The 23,817-nt window shown below is 46.0% G+C and overlaps 1 protein-coding gene across 2 annotated transcripts in view; it reads right to left on the bottom strand.

Annotated features, from left to right (window-relative positions):
* Positions 1–588: 588 nt before the first annotated feature.
* ZFP64 (ZFP64 zinc finger protein) overlaps positions 589–23,817 on the bottom strand; it is an 85,167-nt gene continuing 61,938 nt past the window's right edge. The window contains exons 6-9 of one of the 2 annotated variants that reach the window (XM_070419754.1): positions 20,069–20,218; positions 19,792–19,854; positions 4,954–5,205; positions 589–1,736 (exon numbers count right to left, since the gene is read on the bottom strand). In XM_070419754.1, the coding sequence (XP_070275855.1) occupies positions 1,273–1,736; positions 4,954–5,205; positions 19,792–19,854; positions 20,069–20,218 (929 nt within the window). In that variant the 3' untranslated portion in view covers positions 589–1,272. Of the gene's footprint in view, positions 1,737–4,953; positions 5,206–17,223; positions 18,228–19,791; positions 19,855–20,068; positions 20,219–23,817 lie in introns of those variants that run through there. The other variant, XM_070419752.1, reaches the window with a different exon arrangement.

The raw sequence follows: 23,817 nt of genomic DNA, 5'->3' as shown, positions 1-23,817 counted from the left end.
TAACATTTTTATTTAAAAAAACAATTAAACAATTAAAGTTCCTAGTACTTATTTAACGTATGGTACTGCGTAAAACATTTTCCTCTATGAAGAGGGACCAAACAAAATTTACATAAGTATCTAGATTCGCTCCTTTTTCCATGGGCGTGAAAAACGAGAACACTCGTGAGCGGTCCTTAACAGATGGCGCACGAAACGAGAAAACTCCTGAGCGGTAGGAAATGTGTTAAGTACCATGTCCAATTTACAAGAGGTTTGGATTTTCACTTCTTGGTTGGTGCAGTACACACCCCGTGCTTCCTGTGATGAAAGACGCTAGTCTCAGGCTGTCCCATGCATCACAGGCCCAGAAACAAGCCCAGGGCCCACTGAGCCCCTCGTCCCTTCTTCACACAAATACTGAATTTCAAAAGCAGTGACAGGCTGAGCTTTTGTTAGCTGATCTTTGCTGCCACCTACCGGTCACACCGCATCTCTGGTCCTGGCAGACAGCACCGACATTGGGAATCTGTGCATCTCCGATTACTGGAGGAGGGGTGGGCAGAGAGCAGACCACCACCTGTCCACGGGAGGAAATGAGTGTTCCTCTTACAGCATTAGGCAGATGAGTTTTATTTTAATACAACTGACAAGAGGAACCATACAAAAATGTATAAGGCGAACACTCTTAAACCCACACCACCAGGGTTAAGAACCAGAGCTTCCCAGAGCCTCTGTGTACCCATCCTCTCCCAAACCTTTCCCACTAACAGGTCAGTTTAGTTTTCATGTCCCATGTAGTCTCAGTCGTTTAATAACTGCACCAGAGACGGCCCCGTCTTAGAACTGGAGTCCATCATAAAGAAGCTGGTCCTACTGGGCAGAGCAGTGCTCAGTGGGCCCCACCCTGGTCACCTGGGCCAACTGGTCACCTTGCCTCATGGGTTCTTGGAGAAAAGATAGCGGCGGGAGGCATCTGCCTTCTGGCCACAGGGACTGCAATGAGTTGGGGGCAACCATGCCCAGAGCTGGTGACGAAGTCTGGCCACACCCAATAGCTGGGAACAGCCTTTGCCTGGGTTTCTGGGCAGCTCACCACCCTCCTCGTGGGATCAGAGGCCGGGCACCCACCGCTTTCGGGCGGGAAGGTGACCAAGTCTGAGTTCTTGTTCTCGCTCTGGTCGCTGTGGCATCGCAGAGAGTCGTCCCGGACGAAGGCGGCCCCGCAGGTCTCGCAGCGGAAGGCCTGCTGAGTCACGATTTGACTTTGGCCACGTGCGGAGAGCCGCTGTCTCAGGGCCCCTCCTTGCCCTGCGGGGCCCGGTTCTCCGTTTTGGCCTCGTCCCTGTGCACCTTGTCGAAGTGCTTGGCCAGGCTGCTGGACCGCTTGGTGTCGAAGCTGCAGAAGTCGCACTTGAAGGGGCGGTCCTTGCAGTGGACCCAGCTGTGCACGCGCAGGGCGGCCGCGCTGGAACAGGAGTAGCTGCACTCGGGGCACTTCTCGGGGTGGTCGGCCTGGTGCAGCCGGCTGTGCTCCTGCAGGTCCGCCCGGTCCCGGCCCTGGAAGCTGCAGTGCAGGCACTTGAAGGTGTGCTTGATGCGGATGTGCGACTTGAGGTTTGCTTTCATGGTGCAGCGGACGTCACAGAACTCGCACTTGAAAGGCTTCTCCCCCGAGTGCACAATCATGTGCCTTTTCAAGTCCGAGCTGATTTTGAACTTGGCGCTACAGAGCCAGCACTGGAAGGGGGTTTCCCCTAGCAACGGAAGGTGTGTTTCCATTAGAGCAGGCAGGCAACACAGAACTCCCCCCAAACATGCGTCAGAACACTTGGCCGCAAAGAGACAGTTGGGTCTTTGAACTCCAGCTACCTGTAGCCTCCTAATAACACCCTTTACCATGTCTATTAACGTGCTGAATCCTCACAACAGCCCTGTGAATGGGCACCATTACTCCCTTCCCCCCATTTTACAGATGGGATAACTGAGGCTCAGAGGGGTCAACTTATTGATCTAAATAGCAGGGATCTGAACCCAGGCATCATGGCACCCAGGTCTATACTCTTCATGAGGACACTTCAATTTCGATTCTAAACTCTCACTTAACCTGACATTTCAAAACTGAACACAGAAGGAGGAAGAGGTGCGTACAACGTTACAACCAACTGTCCCACACCCAGCTAACACTTGGAAGCATGATTACTCTAGCGTTTAAGCTCAATTACATAGTTAATTGCCTTTTATTACTAGCGAAAGTTTCGCATTTTTCCAACTACAACACTGAGTTTTATTTAGAGCAGGAACACGTGAAGATGGCAGAATACTGAGAAGCTATAGCTTCCCCTGCCCCCCTGGAGGCACTGCGAAGGGCTTTTAGTTCTTTTGGAGGTCGTTACTTTACGTATCATCATCGTGACGCTATGCCAAGACGAGATCTCTCTTATCCTACACGGCACCCTTCCCCCCAGCATCCTCCCGCATTGCTGGCTGTGGTTCTGACCTCCTAGCATTACCTTCCAAACTGACAGCCTCACAACTGTTAGCCCATCAGCTTCAGAGGTTTTTTTGAGGATTCCCTCTTCTCGTCAGGAATAGCTTTTATTTTTACATTTACGTTCAATAACATTTGCGAATTCTCAAGCTTTAACTAGTTGTGTTCAACTTTTATTTATTTATTTTTTTGTTAAACCCTCACTCCAGGATATTTTTCCACTGATCTTCTTAAGAGAGAGTGGAAGAGAGAGGGAAAGACAGAGAGAAACATCGATGTGAGCGAAACACAACGATTGCTTGCCTCCTGCGCACGCCCTGACCGGGGCCCGGGCCAGGGAGGAGCCTTGCAACCAAGGTATGAGCCCTTGCCGGAATCGAACCCGGGACCCTTTGGTCCGCAGGTGGGTGCTCTATCTACTGAGCTAAACTGGCTAGGGCTGTTTGCAACGTTTAGAGTCCAGCTCCACTGAGTCCTCTCTGAACGTCGTCGATGGGTTCTTTGACTTTAAGCGGAACGACGTGTAATGAAACCAGTTTTACCACAGGCTAACTGATATAAAGTTACGTTCTTATCAACGTTATAATGAAACAACATTGAACAAAACAGTGTGATTTGAGGACTGCTATAGAAGTAATTTATATTATGACTGAGTATGCGATATTCATCAGAGCCAACTATGGCACCAAGATTATGTGCACCCCCTTCCAGGATCATTGCCACACCTGGGTCAGTTGATAATATGCATCAAGGTTGAATTGATCCTCTTTTCCTACAGGTGCATTTTGGGTCACATTTTATCATGCATGCTCTTGACTATATTGCGCATTTCTTGAGTAAAAAGAATCTCATCATGATCTCAAGTTGTCCAGTCTTTTAGTTATGTAAGCATTTACATGGAATTTCTAATGAATTTTCTTGAATTTCTGATGTGCTGATTTTTTTTCTCTTAGCCTCCTATACAAGTTACCATCTTGCTACTTCCCTTTATTGCAATCCCAGCTAGCTATATTCAGATGTTCACATATCAAATACCCCATGTCAAATTTTTCTCCCTTGTTTTGACAGCGCTTATCTTCCAGTACCTTCCCTAGAATGGTGGCTTAGAGAAAAATCTGAATCCTTGTATACACCTTTGTCTAGTCTGTCTTTGTACTTGAGACAGTTTGGCTGGGTATAAAATTCTACACTCAAAATGATTTTCCAACTTTGAAGCCACTGTCACTGAGAAGTCTTTCTAGGTGGAGATTGCTCTAGCCACTCCTTGGTCCTGCGTGGCATTTTGTGAAGCCTTCCACTCCCACAGCCCCTTAGAATTAGGAAATTCTTTTCGTCACTTGATTTTCTCACTTCTATTTTCTTTTCTTTCTAGACCTAGTCACAGCAACCAGACTTCTGGCTTCTTATTTGTTCTCAGTTCTCCAATGCTTTCTCTGGGATTTTAAAAAACTTTAGAGCCAGCAATCCTAGTTTTAATTCACACCTTTTTGTTCTTACTACCCTTTTCCTAGAACTGTTCTTGGATGCAACATTTCTGCCCGTGGATAGATACCAATTAGAACTGAAAAATTCTCATCTATCACCCAAGTACTCTGTTAGCTCCAGAATTAGTTATTTGTTAGACTTGGCACTTTTTACACCATCATTTCCCACAAATGACTCAGAATCCACAGTTGATACTTTTGCTTAGGAAGAGTGGACTGGCCTAAGGATTAGACACCGGTGCCATAGATATTTACCTGCTGGGTATTTTGGGCCATTCTGCCAATAGGCTCAGTTTCTCTGAGCTCTGGGGCCTTGGCTGTCTACAAGTCCAGAGCTCTCAGGACAGCCAACATTGGCTGCAAGGGCTGGCTCCAACTGCCTGGCTGCCTCCCAGTTGTCTGCTGGGACAGTTTTCTTTACCCGATTTTAGATGACAACATATTTCTGTCTGCTCACCATCTCCCATGAATTCATTGAAAATTCTCATTTTATGAACCTTCTTATGGGACTCCCAATCCCCATTTTTCTGTGCCATGATCGATTATTTGGGTCTATTGATGGATCGATCATTATTTCAACGGGGTCTCACAAAGAAGGGAAGGAAAAGCTCTTTGCAAAGTCCAATTTCTAGAACTGGAAGTTTGTGATTTGCAGTTACGTTCCACTGCTTCTGCTACATGTTTCTGGATTAAACTATGCAATCAGAGTTTTAGTGAAAAGACTGAAACACCTAGTTTATACTTCAGATAATTCAAGATACACCGTTGCTTCCTGGCTGTGGTACTGGGCCCTCAACCAGCTGCATTCTATGCAGTCACATTAGGACACCCAGCTGTTGGGTTTTCATCTTTCAACTAAAACCACAAGCTGCACCAGCACCACAGAGATTCCAAGTTTCTTTACTTAACCACCAAGGTGTTTAAGTTGCTTGTGTTTTAGGTAAATAAAAGGTTAAGAAATTGGCAAGTCAGGCCCAGGTGTCCGGGTCAGGGACTTACCCGTGTGGGACCGGAGGTGGACGGTGAGCTGGCTGGAGTTGCGGCTGGCGTAGGGGCAGAGCTGGCACTTGTAGGGCCGCTCGTCGGAGTGGATCCGCAGGTGCTTCTTAAGGCTGCTGCTGTCCACGGCGGCGTAGTCGCACAGGTGACACTTGTGGGGCTTCACGCTGGTGTGGCACCGCATGTGCATGGTCAGATTGTCCTTCCGGCAGAAGCTCTTGTCACAGAACTCACACTTGTGTGGTTTGTCTCCTTCAAACACATAAAAGATCCAAGGATTCACGGGTTACTCTGATCAAGATTACTGCCAAGAGATGTGCCCCAAATGGTCTGCCTCTTCCTTCTGCCCAGATGCCCAGGGATAGAAAGATACTTAAATCTAGATGACCACACCGGGAGAGAAGGTGTGCCACACACTGACAGCTCAGAAATCACGGAGAATTCGAAGGGGCAGGTTAGATAAAATCAGACTGAAGGGGAAAACCACAGGCCAGCCCCACTTGGGAACATGGGAGTGGTCATAAGAAGTACTCAAGTCTACTAGTGTCTTAGAACAGCTTCCTGGCTCACTAGTTGATGAACCACATAAAGAATGGCCAGGAGGGTCCCCCCCTTATGTATACCAAACTGCCAGTAGCAACAGTATCCACCCTCCCATAGTTCCCCTGCCCCCAGGGACTAGGAAATGAGGGTGCTTAGACCAGAGAAATAACGCAAACGGCCCAAGAAGTTAGAGATACCCTGGGAGACAGAGAACCCCATGCTCAGAACATCTCTACCAAATCGAGTGTTCCTTTCCTCCTCTACAACCACGTCAGACTGATCATGCCCAAACATACAGGATTTCACCCAGGAACCAAATGCTTGGGTAAGTCAGAGCCAGGAAGACACGCCTAAATCGATTTGCTCCAGGGTGAAGCTGGGATTTGAATCCAGGGGTGTTTGCTCCAGTATCTGCTACCTTGTGCTGTCTCGCCATTTTTTTTTTTTGGACATGTCCAAATCAAGAACTTGAAGTTATAAAAGCAGTTTTCATTCCCAGGTTTATTTCCATTCTCTTCCAGTAAGTTGACTAGCAAAAGGATGTTACAAGAGGGAAAGTGCCGCAACCTTTTGCAGCGAGGATTCAGGATCTGGAGAAGGGGCTGCGCATAAATGGATACAATAGAAAAGAAATATAAATTTAGAAGGCATGGGGGGAGCCAGGCTTCTCTCTAGCGGAGAGGTTCTCCAAATCTCCGGAACCATAGTTTTTTATTTACTAGAATACACATTTGCCCTTTAGCTAAACAAACAAGCATATCAAAAGTAAAGTTTGGTAAACAGTAAAAGATTATCAGGTTAGGGCCGTGGTCGGCAAACTGGGGCTCTCGAGCCACATGCAGCTTTTTGGCCCCTTGAGTGTGGCTCTTCCTAAGCCTTAGGAGTATCCTAATTAAGTTACTAACAATGTACTTACCTATATAGTTTAAAAAATTTGGCTCTCAAAAGAAATTTCAATCGTTGTACTGTTGATATTTGGCTCTGTTGACTAATGAGTTTGCTGACCACTGGATTAGGGGATTGCCTTGAGCCACCGTTGTCTCGACAGAACAATCGGTGCATAACTTTTAGCCCTTGCTAAAGCCCAAGGTCCATCAGCCTTCTGTGTTCCCTGCTGTACTTTCATGATAGTGTAGACCAGTGGTTCTCAACCTTCCCAATGCCGCGACCCTTTAATACAGTTCCTCATGTTGTGGTGACCCCCCAGTTTCATTGTTACAAATTGAACATTATTAAAGCATAGTGATTAATCACAAAAACAATATGTAATTATATATGTGTTTTCCGATGGTCTTAGGCGACCCCTGTGAAAGGGTCGTTCGACCCCCAAAGGAGTTGAGACCCACAGGTTGAGAACCGCTGGTGTAGACAATGGGTAGCTTCCAGCAGGAAAGTAAAAGAAAAGATATGATAGCTAGCTCTAGATTGGGTAGGACAGAACAGAGCAAATAATTACTTATCAACACTAAACATGGCCATGGGTCTTAAGATGCCTTATCTAGAAATGGTGGCCAAATTCAGAAGCCCAGAATGGTAAGCTATTAAAGTTTTCAGAAAGAAAAATGTTCAGATAAGCACACAACTTCTCAGACCACACTGGATGGTAGCAAGATGGAAATAAAATAAAGCTCTATAAAGTTCTACAGAAATTATTACTTAAATAGAATCCTACATTTGAACTAGCATTCAGTGGAAAAAGAAAAGCCAGCTGACAGATGACTCAGGGTATCACACTTGAATTGTATATACACAGCAGGGGCAAAAAAAGGAAGTGGATAAAATATGGGATATGAGAAAGTAATGAAATGGAAAGTATTGCTTCCACACCACAAGAGAGAACCAACCATTAAAAAAAAAAAAAAAAAGCCAGGACATAAAATTTGGTGAAAATCAAACTAAATGTAAGCACAACACACATAAATGGATTAAATTTACCTGTTCAAGATTTCAAAAAGTCAGCCTGGCTGGTGTGGTGTGGTTCCGTGGTTTGAGTGGCAACCTATGAACCAGGAGGTCAAGGTTTGATTCCTGGTCAGGGCACATACCTGCGTTACAGGCTGGTCCCAGTAGGGGGCATGCAACTGATCAATGATTCTCTCTCATCATTGATGTTTCTATCGCTCCCTCTCCCTTTCCTTTCCTCTCTGAAATCAATAAAAAGATATTTTTAAAAAATTTCAAAAAGTCAGCTTAATGTGCTGAAGAGACCTAAGTAAAAATGACAAAGAATAGAAAATGATAGAAAAACATTCAAAAAAATGCTAAAAGCAGGAATATCAATTTTAATATAGAAATTGTGATGATGAAAGCCACTAGAAATTTCATATTAAAGAAAAGATAAAACTCACCCAATAGATATGAATCAAACTTTTACGAATCTAACATGGTCTCACAAAAGGTTTTCAAAAAAGTCAGCCTGAAAATTGTAGGACATATTTTCAAACAATTTTTGTTCATGAATCTAAATCAGATTACAAACCTCCTAGGGATGGGCAGTAAGAGTGCCATGTATCAAAACCCACAGCCTGTCACTTCTTTGTTGTTGTTAATCCTCACCCCAGGATATCTTTTCCATTGCTTTGTAGAGAGAATAGAAGGGAGAGAGGGAGGGAGGAGAGAGAGAAACATCGATGTGAGAGGACACACTGATTGCTTTTCTCCCACATGTGCCCCAGTTGGAGCTGGGATTGAACCTGCAACCCAGGTCCATGCCCTTGATGGAGAATCAAACCCAAGACTCTTTGATACATGGGCCGCCGCTCTAACCACTTAGATCACTAGCCAGGGCGCCATAACCTATCACTTTTAAGTTCATTTCTAACAAAAGACTGAAAGCAAGTGAGCCATATGGGAGTCAAGAAACTAGAAGGAATAAAAGAAGATTCCAGCACTTGATCAATAAAACCAAACTTGGTTGTTAAAAGGGGAGGTTTGCTCAAAAAGAGAAGATTCCGCTTGGCTGGTGTGGCTCAGTGGTTGAGTGTCAACCCCTTGCACCAAGAGGTTGCTGGTCTGATTCCCGGTCAGGGCACATGCCCGGGTTTGGGCTCAATCCCTGGTGGAGGCCATGCAGGAGGCAGCCGATCGATGTTTCTCTCTCATCACAATGCTTCTATCTCTTTCTCCCCCTCCCTCTCTCTCTAAAAATCAATGAAAACATTTTTTTAAATGTATTTTTTTTTTTAAAGAGAGAAGATTCCAATAGATCAGGGTTCTCTATCTCTGCACTATCGCCATTTTGGGCCAGGTTCTTCTTTGCTGTGGGTTGTCCTGTATATTGTAGCATATTTCACAGCATTCTTGACCCCTCCCCACTGGCTGCCAGTAGCACCTCTCTTCACAGTTGTGGGAGTCAAATAAGTCTCCAGATATAGCCAAATGTCTCCTGGGGAGGGAGGGGAGTAACGTTGTGCCTGGTTGAGGACACAGGCATTGCAAAGACAAAGGGGAATATAGATGGACAAAGTCAATCACAACTATCAAGTAGAACTTCACCCCAATAAAACTGGAAGATGTGATGAAATGGATGATGGCCCAGGAAGATATAAAATTACAAAGTAAAATGGACCAGTGACAATGTAAAAAGCTGCCATATCCAAGATGCACCCCGAAGTAAGCTGTTTACTACTGAGATGTCTGCTGTCCTTCTGGGAGAATTCTGCTCCCTGCCCCGGGGACTGGGTGTGTGGCTCGCTCTGCCCAGGGAAATGAGATCAAAACTGATGAGTCACTGTTAGGCAAAGGCTCTTCCGAGCCAGTGTGTCATCTTTTCTCTTCCCCAGATGACCTAGAACATTCCAGATCAGGGATTCCTCATTTGGGACTTGTAGATAAAATTCAGAGGGTCAAAGACCTTGTGTGGGAAATGGTCACCCTTTTGTTCCTAAAACTTCTAACTGAAATTTAGCAATTCCTCCTGTTCTGAATTTGGTTGGCTGACCACACTAATAATGGTACCTGAGATCCTTGTGAATAGACATGAGCCAGTTCTCAAAGCAACATTCATGCTCATCGCTGCTCCATAATGAAGGGAGCTAGCAGACCAGCCACAAGGTCCTAACATTCAGACCAGCCACAAGATCCTAACATTCAATGTGGGGCTTCTCAGTGCTAATGCCCATACTAGTCGTCTGGGGGGTGTGGTGGGGGTGGCTTTAAAATGCAGATCCCCGCCCCCTAACTTTCTATACTATACTATAATCTATAATAATAAAAGCCTATATGCTAATTAGACCAGACAGCCAAATGACCTTCCAGACATCATTCTAGACGTCCTTCCGGACAAAGCCGCAGCAGTGGGGACGGAGGCAGAGGCAGTTAGGGGCAATTAGGCAGGCAGGCAGAGTGGTTAGGGGTGATCAGGCAGAGAGGTGAGCAGTTAGAGGCAATGAGACAGGCAGGCGAGTGGTTAGGGGCGATGGGGCAGGCAGGCAAGTGGTTAGGAGTGATGAGGCAGGCAGACAAGCAGTTAGGGCCATCAGGCAGAGTGGTTAGGGGCGATCAAGCAGGCAGGCAGAGGCAGTTAGGGGCGATTAGGCAGGCAGGCAGAGGCAGTTAGGGGCGATCAGGCAGGCAGGCGAGTAGTTAGGGGCGATCAGGCAGGCAGGCAGGCAGGTGAGCTTTAGGAGCCAGCGGTCCCAGATTGGGAGAGGGTGCAGGCCGGTCTGAGGGGACCCCCCCCCCCCCCACTCTGTGCACAAATTTTGTGCACCAGGCTTCTAGTCCTATATAATAAAACAACTAATATGCAAATTGTCCCCTTGGGAGTTTGACTGACTGGGAGTTTGACCACTCACTATGATGTGCACTGACCACTAGAGGGCAGCGCAGAACGAAGGAAGGCCCCAGCCAGCAGCCAGCAACTGGGGGAAGGAAGTCCCCAGTCGGCAGCCGGATCGGCTCTGATCACTGGCCAGGCCTAGGGACCCTACTCATGCACAAATTTCATGCACTGGGCCTCTAATTGACATATAACATTGTTTAAGTTTAAGGTATACAACGTGATGATTTAATATCTATGTATATTGAGAAATGACTAACCTTATTGTGGTCACAGCTCCATGACCTCTGATAATTACTTTTTTTTTGTGATGAGAACATGTAAGTTACTCTTAGCAACTTTCAGGTATATAACCCAGGATACAGTATTAACACCAGTCACCTCACTGTACCTCAGATCCCTAGAACGTATTCATCTTATAACTGGAAGTTTGTACCCTTTGACCAATATCTCCTCACTTCTCAAGCTGGACTCATAAAAACAAAAAGATTCTGCATTTCTAACAAGCTCCCAGGGTCGCAAGGACTCAACGTATTAAAATACCACACACTTAACACTTTGGTAGCAATTGTACTAAAATATAGCTTTTAATGGGACTTGACTACATTTAAAAACACTATTCTGGGAAGGGTTCTAGCTTCACAAAGTTGCCAGGAGTCCATAGCAGACACAAGGTCAAGTAATGCCTGTATCTGGTGTGTTCCAGACAGAGGCTCCTGCTGGGTCCTGCAGAAAAGCCTACAGGCACGGAGCTGTGACTCACCTGGACGGGGACAAGGACAGGTGGGGGTGGGGAGGGGACGCTGGGATGAGCGGCGCAGTCTCCAGTTGCCACTTCGAGCGGTTCTACCGGCACAGCCTCCTCTACAGCCCCTCCCCACCCTCCGAAAAAAGGCACAAGCAGAGAGGATTGTGGGCGCAGACTATCAAATTTCCTAGACACGTTTCCACATTCGATTAACTGTTTAAGAGCACAGAGAAAGATAAACACCTCAACTCACTTCATGAGAGATGAACTCGGATATCAAAGCCAAATGAAGATACAAAGTGATATTGAAAATATAAACATTATAAGTCAATCTCCTTTATGAGGCCAAAGAAACCCCACGGGACCACCTTAAAAGGAGCAAAACATCTGAAAGTCAGCCATCATTCTTGACTAAAGATGGTGACACGCGAGAGAGCCTTCCTTTTAGATCAGGAATTAAGACACTACGGCTTCTTCTCATTGTTGCTCTTCAACTCAGACCTGGAGCACCCAGAGGTGCTCGAGATCAAGTAGAAAGACAGGAGAAAACTCATTACTTGCATAAGATAGTCTACCAAGACAATCCAAAAGAAGTAGACTTGAACTATTAGAGAAAATGAGGATATTTCCTCCACTGATTTTTAGAATGGAAGGTAGGGAGGGGGAGGGGAGAGAGAGAGAGAAACATGATGTGAGAGAGACACATCAATTGGTTGCCTCCCGCAAGCACCCCGACCAGGGCTGTGGATTGAACGTGCAACCCAGGTATGTGCCCTTGACTGGGAATAGAACCCATGACCCTTGAGTGCATGGGCCAACCCTCTAACCATTGAGCAATACTGGCCAAAAAGATTTCATTTTAAAGTGGCTTTGCTACTATCAGATCTCTATCAACTTTCTGCCCATTACCACGTTCTCTCCGAATTGGGAGGTGAGGGAGGAAGGGTATGGCAATGATGAAATTAAATGCAAGGTGATATATGGTGTTCTGCAATTCACTATGCTAATAAAACCAGATGAAGAAAATACAGTATTTAGATTGCATTTTCCTTTACTGCTTATGGGCTTTTCATGCAAATATTGGCATTTGTATTTCTTAGGTGATTTTCTGTTCATATTCTTTTCCCTGGGATCATCTTTGACTTGTAGGAAACCTTGTATGTGAAGATTAATTCCACCCTATGTTACAAATTTCTTCCTGTGGGACATTTGTCTTCCCTTCTTAGTGGTGTCTTGTTAACTTTAGAAACATTAATCTGTCTTCTCAGTGGTTTCATTTGTCTACTTACACCATAAATTTGTCCTACCTTTCCTAATATGGTATAGACTTTAATCCTTAACTTATTTAATATACTTGGAATTTGTGAATGAGGTGAAGGGCAATAACTTTTGTCCCAATAGACTGCCACCTGTCCTGGCCCCTGTCAATTCCCTGTCAGGGCACATACCCAGGTGGTGGGATTGATCCCTGGTCTGGGAAGGTACTGGAGGCAACTGATAGATGTTTCTCTCTCACATCGATGTTTCTCTCTCCCCCTCCCTCCTTTCTCTCTTAAAAAAAAAAAAGCCCCCAAAAAAGAAAGACAGTAAGAGCTATATATATTCAATGTATAAAGTTGAGGAGAAAAGTGATGCTGTTTTTAGAACTACCTAGATATATTTACTGTTTATATTTTCTTGCTTAAGATTTAACTGGGGAAAAAATAGAAATGAAGCCTTTTCTATCTTGCTCTTCCTCCCTCTAACTCCTCACTCTGTTTCTATTGTCTATTTGAAAATTTAGCTTTTCTTTCCATCCAAGACAGACTCGCATTTAAGGTATAAATGCATATACATACACATACATATACCCCAACATGACTTTAGAAAAAATGTAATAAAAAGACTCAAGCCAAGTTCAAGGCCGGATTTCCCAACACTCCCCAAATAAGCCCTCAGCAAGCCTGCACGCTAGGCGCACAGATGCCTGTCCTTAGCCACTCCTGTATTTGCCTGTCACACTCGGCCTCCAGGGCCCTCGAAGTTCAGTCTGGGAGCGCCTGGGGGTCCTCGAGACTCACCTGGCTGAGTCTGCGGTCAACGTATTTTCATACCCCTCCTACGACACACTTTGCCTTTTTCATCACTGGCACTGGCACTGAGGAGGAGCGATGGTGGGCAGGTCTGCTGACACCTGAGCTCTCCCTGCTGTCCTGACAGCCTTCACGGTCCGCCCCCGCCCCCCCCCTCCCTTGCCACCCAGGGAAGCCAGAGCCAGTTTCACTTGGGAATAATGTCCTTTCCAGCAGTTGAACCCATCTGATTAAATCTCTCCCCCTGAATAAGCCTCTTGAACACCCTGTGTGATGAAACGGGATGTGTAAGTTGCTGCTGCTGCTGCAAACCACAATACACGGTTGTCTGACAAGCTCTTGCAAACTTTATCCAGGCCGCACCGTTTTGATTTGAAACAACTGACAAACTATGGCTTTCTTTGTTTTTTGGTCTTCAGATCTGGTATTTGGCCGAAGGAGCTACGCGAGCCTGTCACTTCAAGGACAGTGACAAATACCACAATGATAACATTCGAGAATGCTCTAAAAATGAAAGTTAGGATTTCAGAACACAGATCCGCTAACCTGGGCTTGCAGCTTCCTGGTTCTGAGATTTTTAAAACGAGATTGGTAACATTAACAGAAACGAAATTGGTAATGTTAACAGAAGTGATTTTTCCCTGTGTTATAATGAAATGAGTCAACATTTGGAAGAATTACAGAAGTTGGTAAGCCAGTGTTTTCCAAACGACCAATGCATGACAAGTCAGCAATCAAGCCTGGGTAAAAGCATTCAGATCAATGGATTTTAACTTAACAGTTTTGAAAAGTGTGTGGAAATGTGGCTGCAAATTCCACTTAGCCACTAATCTTTCAGAAACTACCATTTATTGTGTTGTGGTTTAGTGTTAAAGGAAAATAACTATCTGAAAAGGCTATCAACATAGCCCTCCATTTCCAATCACATTCAGGGTGGGGCAAAAGTAGGTTTACAGTTGTTCATATAAAAAATGCAATAATCTATAATAATAAAAGCGTAATATGCTAATTAGACCAGACGAAGCTGGGGCTGCCAGATAAGCCCGGGTCCTGGGTGCCAGAAGGAAGCCAGTGCCAGGTGCCAGCAGCCAGCGGGGGGAAGGAAGGCCTACTCTTGCACGAATTTTGTGCATCGGGGCTCTAGCTAATACATAATACAAGAACAAGCTCAGTGTTTTGTGTGCTCACAGTTGTAAGCTTCCCCTTGCCCGCCTGGTATGTGAGGCCAGGTTTTCTTCATATGCTTCAACCAAAACAACACGACAACGGACTATACACAGAAACAGCTGAAGACCCAGCCAACTATGAAACCATACATATAAGAGATTTGCGAAGGCATAAACTATGCTACTTTTTGGTTGGGAAAATGCTTTTTATAAAGGTGTTATGTTAATATAGAATGGGTTTTCTGTTACAGTGCGGCCTTGACTTACGAGTTTAATTCGTTCTGAGACCGAGCTCGTTAAGGAGCTCATTAACTCAAATTACTCTATCAACCCAATGAAAAAAACTGACCGAGAGACAGCTGGTATCTCCAAAAACTCGTTAGTTGGGACACTCGTAAGTCAAGGCCCCACTGTATTTTTAAATGAATAATTATTTGAAAGTTTCAGATTGCCTATGCCGCAACTATAGATAAAACAAAAACTCTTTCTGGGGGGAGGGAGCTTTAATTTCTAAATGTAAAAGGATCTCAAAATAGAAGTTAAAGAACCACTGTCCTACCTATTTGGCAAAGATGGGGCTCAAGACTTAAATGACTTGACCTACAGATGCTTCCCACCCAGGCTGGGTCCGACACACCACTAGCCTGTGTATCAGTCCTTCTTCTTGGTGAAGAGAATGTTCCCTTTGCAGCTGGGCATTTGGCCAGATTCAAGACTTCATTAATCCAAGTGATGCGTGTAGCTTCTAGCACTTGTCTTTTTAAAAAATATATTTTTATTGGTTTCAGAGAGGAAGAAAGCGATACAAACATCAATGAGGAGGAAGAATCATCGACTGGCACACCCCACACTGGGGATCGAACCCACAACCTGGGCATGTGGCCTAACCAGGAATCGAACCGTGACCTCCTGGTTCTTAGGTTGAGGCTCAACTGCTGAGCCACACCAACCAGGCTCGGATGTGTCTTTAAGGTGACAGTAAAGACCATGCTCGTGAGAGCAACATCCTTGGGATATCAAAGCAACACAGTAAGAGCCTGAGTCCCCGAAGCCATGGGGCCAGCCACCACACTGAACTTGGGCTGCGTGGCGGGACAGAAATGCTTTGTTTCTAAGTTTCCATTTGCTGCATCTCACAATTCCACTAACCACAAGGGATCCCACTTCTGGGTCATGCCCTGAGAGAGATGCTGCGAGACCCCAGGCCGTCTCCTACTTTTCACTGAGTAAGAGATTCCGAGCACTGGAGCAGTTGCCTGGGACCCAGAGAAGTAGCCCAAGTCTACATTTATTAACCCCTAGAGTGCCGGGGAGCGCGATCGCACTCCTCCTGCAGTGTCACTGTTAGATGCTAGTAGTTCACTCTTTATTGACAGATGGCACCTAAGTGCAGATTACTTATGATGCCAAATATTTGTAGTTCTAAAATAGACCACGGGCATTTATCTGCCTAATTTTTCACAGGTACTACGATTTTATGAAGTTTACTCAGATTTTGTAGCCCTAAAGCTTCGAAATGGCGTCCAGTTCTAAGTCTGCTTTTATTAGTGATGATGATATTGCTAAATATGTCAATTCTTGCTGTGAAGATGACGATTTTGTGGAAGATATTGGAGAAGGGTGTCCCTCTATTTTAACATTATATGTTTTGTTCAAATTTTTTTTCTTCTAGTATTTTATAATACAATCAGCAAACAATATATATCAAAGATGAAAACAAATGTAGTAAAGGTTTCCTTAAGTTTTTGAATATGTAACTTCATTTACTTGCGATTCATAATTTTCTTCCTAAACTGCTGTAAAATCAGCAAAAATGCCTTGGCAATTTTAGCATAGTTCCTGGGATATTGGTTGGCACTCAAAGGGTTAAGGAGCAAATTGGCCTGCACCACATCTGCACGCCTGACTAGGGGCACCCACCAAGGACAGAGCCTTGCCTAGACTTCCTGTACCCCCATCATGCTCTGCGTGACTCCAATAAAACACTATTAACCCAGCCGCAGCCTCTCTCTCTCTAGGTCCACCCTAGCGTTGGGGGCCTGATAACAGGGCCTGTCCTGGGCACAGCAGGATTCGGACAGCACTTTTGGCCCCACCCACTAGATGGCAGCAGCACAGCCACTGCTGAGAACAACTGCTTCACTTTAGTCACCTGAGGCTGCCCAAACCCGCCATGCTGGGGGAAGAGGGGGTTCTCCGCTTTGCTCACATGGCTCCTGCAATTTGTATTCTCTTACTGACCTCGTGATCCCGCAGCCTCATCTTCCAAGGTGAGGATCACCCATTCCTTTCACTGAGGCCTCTCATGGTCTACCCTCCCCGGGAAAGAGCAACCCTTCACCTCATTTCCACAACACAGTGCCGACTGTCCAGAAAGCGGTCCTACTCCGGGTGCTGCAGCGTTTCGGCTGGGTATGTGCTGCCTTCCGGAAACCATTCCCAGTCCCCTCCCCACTCAATGCCTTGAAGCCTGAGCAGGCCTAGGTCTGCTCATCTTCCACTGGCCACAAGGTTTGTTGCTTCTTGGGCCCGGCCGGTGAGGGAGGCTATGGGCCCTCCCCCTCCACTTGTTTTCCACTGGGTAAGGAATCTGGACCGGAGATGAAGCGCCGCGTTAAGGATGACAAAGCCGGTCTAACAGCTGTAGATCTCTTGCTTCTCAGAGAAATGAGCCTGACAATGTTTAAGCTACGTAGCTTGGTTCTGTATGAGCAAACAGACTACAGTGGGGCCTTGACTTACGAGTTTAATTTGTTCCGTGGCGGAGCTCGTAACTCAAATTACTCGTATGTCAAATCAATTTTCACCATTACAATGAATTGAAATGCCATTAATCCGTTCCGGACACCCAAAAACCACCACAATTGTTTTGTTAAATGTTTTTAAATAAGAAAAATGTATTTAAAAATAATGAATATTGTATAAAAACGCAATACTGAACAATAGAATGTAGTGCAATAAACCTGTTTTATTAAGTTTAATGTACAGCATTTACCTTGGAGATCAAACGACTTAAAGATGTTGATGGACTTGGAGGAGAAAGGCTGAACTGAATAACTGAATAACTGAATCTTATTTGCTGATTTTTGCCCTTTTCGCCACGCTTTCATCTACAGCAGTTTTCGATAAAAACCTGTCCAATGAGATCTGTTTCATCCTCCCTTTCAGAATATTTCTGAAATGAGTTAGGCAAGTGTCATTAAATAGCTCCATTGCACGCCCAGTTGCAATTTTTTCTGGGTGTCTCTTTTGAATAAAGTCTGAAAGTTTCTCCCACATTCCTAACATTTCTTTTATCTCACTTATAGAGATAACCTCCTCCTCCGTGTCATCTATTTCCTGCAAAACCTCCATGTGCTGCTGTGTCTGTAGCTCCTTTAGCTCCTGCGTTGTCAGTTCCTCGGAGTGCTCCTCAATGAGCTCGTTGATGTCACCTTCCTTTATATCCGCGATTGCTGCCTCGCCATGTCTGACAACAGAGTGAATGCCGGTCCTCTTTTTAAAATTTTCGAACCAGCCCCGACTGGCTTTAAACGGCTCGCCCGATGCCTCGTCCATTGAAGTGCCTGGGGTCCGCTGCAGCAAATCAGCGTAAATAGCTCGTGCCTTTTCGCAGATTATAGCCTTCGTCACGGTATCTCCTGCGAGCTGCTTCTCCGTTAACCACACCATTAGCAGCTTTTCCATATTTTCATGGATAGATGTCCGCTGTTTAGAAATGATTTTAACGCCCTTGGCTGGAGTTATAGCCTGTATCGACTCCTTCTGCTTCAGTATGGTGCAGATCGTAGAAGTGCTACGCTCGTACTGCTTCGCCAAGTCGATTACACGCACACCTTGGTCATGTTTTTCGATAATTTCTTTCTTTAATTCAATGCACATCATCCGCTTCTTCTTCTCAGCACTGTCCTTCACACACACTTTCTTCAGATCCATGGTTGAAAAAACGAAGTTTTGCAAAATAACTGCAAGCACAAATGCGAGCACAACACTGATGCTTCAACTAAGAGCTAACCGCTTAAAGCGAACGAGCGAGACACGTGATGCTGGGCTGATGTTGTGGCGTTCACTGTGACGTTCGCTGCGCCAACTAGCAGTGGGGTATCTGAAGCTGGCTCGTAACCCGAATTTTAGCTCGCAACTCAAAGCAGAAAATCGGCCGAGAGACGGCTTGTATCTTGAAAAACTCGTTAGTCAGGACACTCATAAATCAAGGCCCCACTGTAGTATCCTAACTCACACTACCTAGTAGAGGGTCTATACTATAAAGTTTGGCACAGATTTGTAAAGAGCCAGTCAGTATCTCAGGCTTTGTGTACCATCCCATTTCTCCAGTCACTACTCAATGATGCCACTGCAGGGGCAGAGTAGCCACAAAGGTAGGTGGACAAAGGAGCACGCCAGCTGCATGGGCCCATGGGCCACGGTGTGCAGACCCTGATGTACATCAGGGAATCCTTCCACTCCAGCTTCTTATTTCTGTGATCTCTGCAGCTGGTTGCACCTCGGAAGGTGCCTTTAAGAAGCAACCTATTGCTCTTATCTAAGATTACTGTGCCACCTTGTTGCTCTTATCTAAGATTACTGTGCCAACCTGTCCAACTTCATTGCATGCCCATTTAACAACAACAGCAACCATTATCTCAGTAAATTTCTGAGAAGCCTAGCTGGTTAGTTCTAGCTAAGGTTTCTCATCTATAATAATAAAAGATTAATATGCTAATTAGAGTGGTTAGGGGCAATCAGGCGAGCAGTGAGGGGCAATCAGGCAGGCAGGCAGACAGAATGGTGAGGGGCAACCAGGCAGGCAGGTGAGCAGTTAGGGGCGATCAGGCAGGTAGGGCAGTTAGGGGCAATCAGGCAGGCAGACAGAGTGGTTAGGGGTGATCATGCAGGCAAGCAGTGTTTAGAAGCAATCAGGCAGGCAGGCAAGCAGTTAAGGGTGACCAGGCAAGCAGGCGAGCAATTAGGGGCGATCAGGCAGGCAGGCAGAGTGGTTAGGAGCCAGTGGTCCCGGATTTCAAGAGGGATGTCTGACTGCCGGATCGGGCCTAAACCAGCAGTTGGACATCCCCCGAGGGATCCCGGATTGCGAAAGGGTGCAGGCCAGGCTGAGGGGCTCACCCTTCCCTGTGCATGAATTTCGTGCACTGGGCCTCTAGTTAGGTTATAACTGAGACACTGACTGGGCCTGCAATTCTGTGAAGGCTTGCCTAGGGCTGGAGGATCTGTGTCCAAGTTCACGTGCATCTCATACCCAATTTTGCTCCTCCCCAGCCTCTGCAGCTAGATCACATCCCTCTAACATAGGTTCCTGAGCATTTTTCCCTTATCTGTTAGCTAACATTTTGGCCTATTTGTTACTTTTTTAGGTCACAGCTCCCCCACCACTGGACTGCGTTTCATGAGGCAGAGACCGCTATCTGTCCTGCTCACCCCTATATACCTAGCACTTAATTCTTATCCCTTTGCTGTGTACTGCTGTTTGTTTTTAACACTAAAATGCTGAGCAAATAAATGGGCACCTACCCGTATGGATTCGTAGGTGGCGGTCCAAATCTTTCATGCCGTGAACAGTTTTGAAGTGGCAACCTGGAAGAGAAAGAAAAAAAATATAACCTCCAAAAGGAAGCGACTATGAACTGGAGTTCCGGTGAGGCACAGGCTGCTGCTCAGGACCCACAGAGGATGCCCCTGCGCTGCGCACGTGCAAGAGAAGTGAGGGGATCGCTCAGGGCTCAGCCAGCGAGTTCCCGCAGCGCTGGACAGCGCCCGACGGGCTCGCGTGCCCCAGGTGACCCTTTACCTGGGTAGCAGCAGTTGAATGTCCTCTCTCCAAGGGTGGCCGTTTGTTGCTTTGACTCGGAGGGAGGAGCCACGACAGGGGCTTTCTGGGTGTCGCTGCTGTCAGAGGAGGGACAAGTTGGTTTGGGGGCATCATTATCTAGTTCTGAAGCTGAAAAGGAGACCAAAAGGTGTTCCTTAATTTCTCAAATATTAGCATCATGTAAGTCTTATAATAGAGCAGGCGCGGGCTTACTCCACCGACCTTCATCACTTCTCAAAAACACACACAAAACATTAAAAATTGAAAGCCACATGCATTCTGGCCTTAGAAAAGCCATCTTCATCTAACGACAAGTGTCCAGGATATATAGGGGACAAAAGAACACAGCATCGTGACAGGGAGGCGACTGGCCAGATCCAGGCTGTCAAACTTGGCAAAAGCGCCTCTGTACGACCTACTTTGGAAGAGAATGCCCGATCCATCACAGGCCACAATTTTATAAAAAGGTAATAAACACAAATTACGGGAAAAGTGAAGTGAGACGAGAACAAAAGGCCAGGAGTTATTACGGACAGAACAGAAAGCTGGATGCCGTGGCAATGTCAGGCTATTTTTAAATGCCTACTTCCCATTTCCGACCTTGTTTGCCTCAGCGCAGTACAGGTCACAGACCACACTTCACGCACCGCCGCTCCCCAGGACGAAACGCAGGCGTTTCAGAAGATGACATGAAAGAAGGGGAAAACCAGGGACTGAGACTTGATGATGGTCTGTGATACCAGGATTTTGATTCTGATTCTAACAGATTGTAAAACCACTGAAGACAGTGGGAAGCTGAACCCAACTAAAAGTTTGAGAAGGTTTACTTTTAAAGTGGAAAGATAAAATTGAAGACTTTTACTAAAAAAAATCCTCATAGTTTAGGGATGAATATTCATAAATTGCACATATGTCTGATTCACTTCAAAAAAAACCCCAGGGCAGGGGAATAGCTGTTCAGAAGAAACAAGGCCGGCCACGTGTGAAGCCCAGCTACGGCTACAAGGGAACTCACTGTGTCATTCTGTTTTCAGTAAGGCTGAGCCACGTGCAAGCCTCGTTTTCATGGGCCCAGTGATCGGATGACAATTTAACATGGCTTAATCTAAATACAGTGGGGCCTTGACTTACGAGTGTCCCCACTAACGAGTTTTTTGAGATACCAGCTGTCTCTCTGCAGATTTTTTGCACTGAATTGACAGAGTAATTTGAGTTAACAAGCTCCTTAACGAGCTTGGTCTCTGAACAAATTAAACTTGTAAGTCAAGGCCCCACTGTATGCACTTTAAAAAGTTTCCATAATAATGACTAAGTACTCCCTCCCACAGAGGTGCGAGCCATGTCTGAAGTCTTTAAGAAAAAAGACCTCTTATGTATTAGAGACTGCGGTCTGGGGCTTCTGGTTTACCCGAGTACAGAAGGTTGATTCCATTTTCCCTGAGGTTTACCCAGGTAAACCTTCTCTGACCACGAGAGGCTGTGCAGCACAGTGGTGAGGGCTTGGGTTCTAGGCACAGGGTTTGCTTAGCCATGAAACTAGCTGTGTGCCTATTGGCACCTTATGTAACCTTTCTGAGCCACAGATGACTCACCTGGAAAAAGAAATCGCTGACCTGTCTCAGGGCTAAGAGGTAGCAATGTAAATTCTCAGTACAGGGCCCAGCCTGTCTGAGTACGCGCTTCAGTTAGAAAGGACTGTGGGAGGCCCCTTAATAGGGTCTGAAGAGGTGACCCAATCCTGGGGTTCGTTTTGCCCCCAGGGAACTTTTGGCAATGCCTGGGGACATTTTTAATTGTCAGGATCATGTAGGGATAGTGGCATCTAGCAGGTGAAGGCCAGGGATATTGCTGAACACCATACATTGCACAAGACGGTCCCCATACCTGGATCAGCATCACCTGCATTGTGGGTTAAATGTAATGCCCCAGAGCAGTGGTTCTCAACCTTGGCTGCACATTAGAATCACCTGGGAATCTTTTTAAAATCCTGATTTCTGGGCCTCATCCTCCGGAAATTCTGTTTCCTTGTTACTAATGTTGTGGCCTCACCCCATAACAAAGAAACAGAATTTCCCTGATTTCTGGGCCTCATCCTCCGGAAATTCTGTTTCTTTGTTATGGGGTGAGGCCACAATATTAGTAACAAAGAAACAGAATTTCCGGAGGATGAGGCCCAGAAAGCAGGATTTTAAAAAGATTCCCAGGTAATTCTAATGTGCAGCCAAGGTTGAGAACCACTGCCCCAGAAGGAGGGGGTGTTAGGGTAGATCCCCAGGAACTTCATTTTAAAGCCTTCCCTAAGTGACTTACTCCTCTAAACCTCTGCTATTCAAAGGGTGGGCCACAGAGAACTAACTTCAGCATCATGGGAGCAAGTTAGAAATGCAGAATCTCAGGCCCACCCCAGACTCTGTCCCACCTACAGAAGCAACCTGCTCTTTCACAAGAGTCCTAGGTGCACCAAGCATGTCACACTCAAAGGCTAACACGGGCCAAATAAACAAGGCATGCAGCACGAGGGCTGCGAGTTTGACATGCTTGCTCTGCACGTTAAAATCAGAGTAGTACAACTCCACCCCCTCGCTTGTCTAACAAGTGCATCAGAATCACCTGGAGGGCTTGTTTAGCCACAGGTGTCTTGGCCCCACCTCTAGAATTCCTGATTCGGGTGGGGAGCCTGTGATTTTTCTCACAAATTCCCAGCTGATGCTACTGGTTTGGGGATCACACTTTAACCCTCTGAGGTCCAATTGTATTTTTGGAATTCAAACAGTCTGGTCCAAATTAACTGACGGGATTGAATGTTGAACCGGTTTGCGGTGTCCACCTCAGCCTCGACGTTGGACCTGCTCCTAGCGCCTGGTCTGTCGAGTCAGCCTCCACGTTGGACCGAAAAGGGTTAAGAACTGCGCGGGGAGGATGGAAAATGACTCAGAGGAGATGCGCAAGATCACAGGGCCTAGAAGTTTTCAGCAGACTAGAACCGACACTTGCCATCTCTGAGGCTCATCAGTATGCCCCTCACAGGCAAAACCCAAACCTGTACTACTGAGCAATTCCCCCTTTAAAAAACCCCTCCTCAAACTCTTGAGTGTTTTAACCCGCCAGACAGAGTTAGACTGAAAAGCTGAAATCTAAGTGAGAGGGATCTGACTGGGAAGCCAGCTAGTAAGTTTCAAATTCCAAATTCTATCATCTATTACCTGTGTGACCCTAGGTAAGTTACTCAACTTTGCTGTTCCTCAGTGGCCACATCAGTAAGACGGGGATTTAGCCCCTAACTTACAGGTTCACATGAAGATTATTGAATTTAGCATCCATAAAAGAACCTTGCACGTAAGTGAGCATGAAGTAAACACTATTGGTTTTATTCACTGGTGTGTACACATGTGCACCGCCAGATTCTTGGGGAGGGAAATGCATTGTGCAATTCAGACTTCAAAATAGGCAGGAGAGAGATGGATGAGTTCTAGTTATCAGAAAACTGTGCCCAACAGCTATTGAGGGCCAGGAGAGACTCCCATCACCTTTAGACACCCAAGGCCCCCACAGGGGGCTCCCCTGGGAAAGGTACAGCGGGAGCAGAGACCTTCCACGGGAAAGGGGGGCGGAGCACACATCTGACAGTTAGAACCTCGGTGAGCACAATGGCCTTTTTTAACCCTTTGAGAAACTGCTGATGTTACTGTGTAAGGTTTTCCTGCCCCTCTGTTACTTCCTTCTTTTAC

The sequence above is a fragment of the Myotis yumanensis genome, unplaced genomic scaffold, assembly GCF_028538775.1.
Source record: "Myotis yumanensis isolate MYYU_CA2020_CCGP unplaced genomic scaffold, mMyoYum1.0.hap1 SCAF_7, whole genome shotgun sequence".
In the NCBI taxonomy this organism is placed as follows: domain Eukaryota; kingdom Metazoa; phylum Chordata; class Mammalia; order Chiroptera; family Vespertilionidae; genus Myotis; species Myotis yumanensis.
The sequence above is the reverse complement of the archived record's forward strand: the minus strand, read 5'-3'. Positions and strand labels throughout refer to the sequence as shown.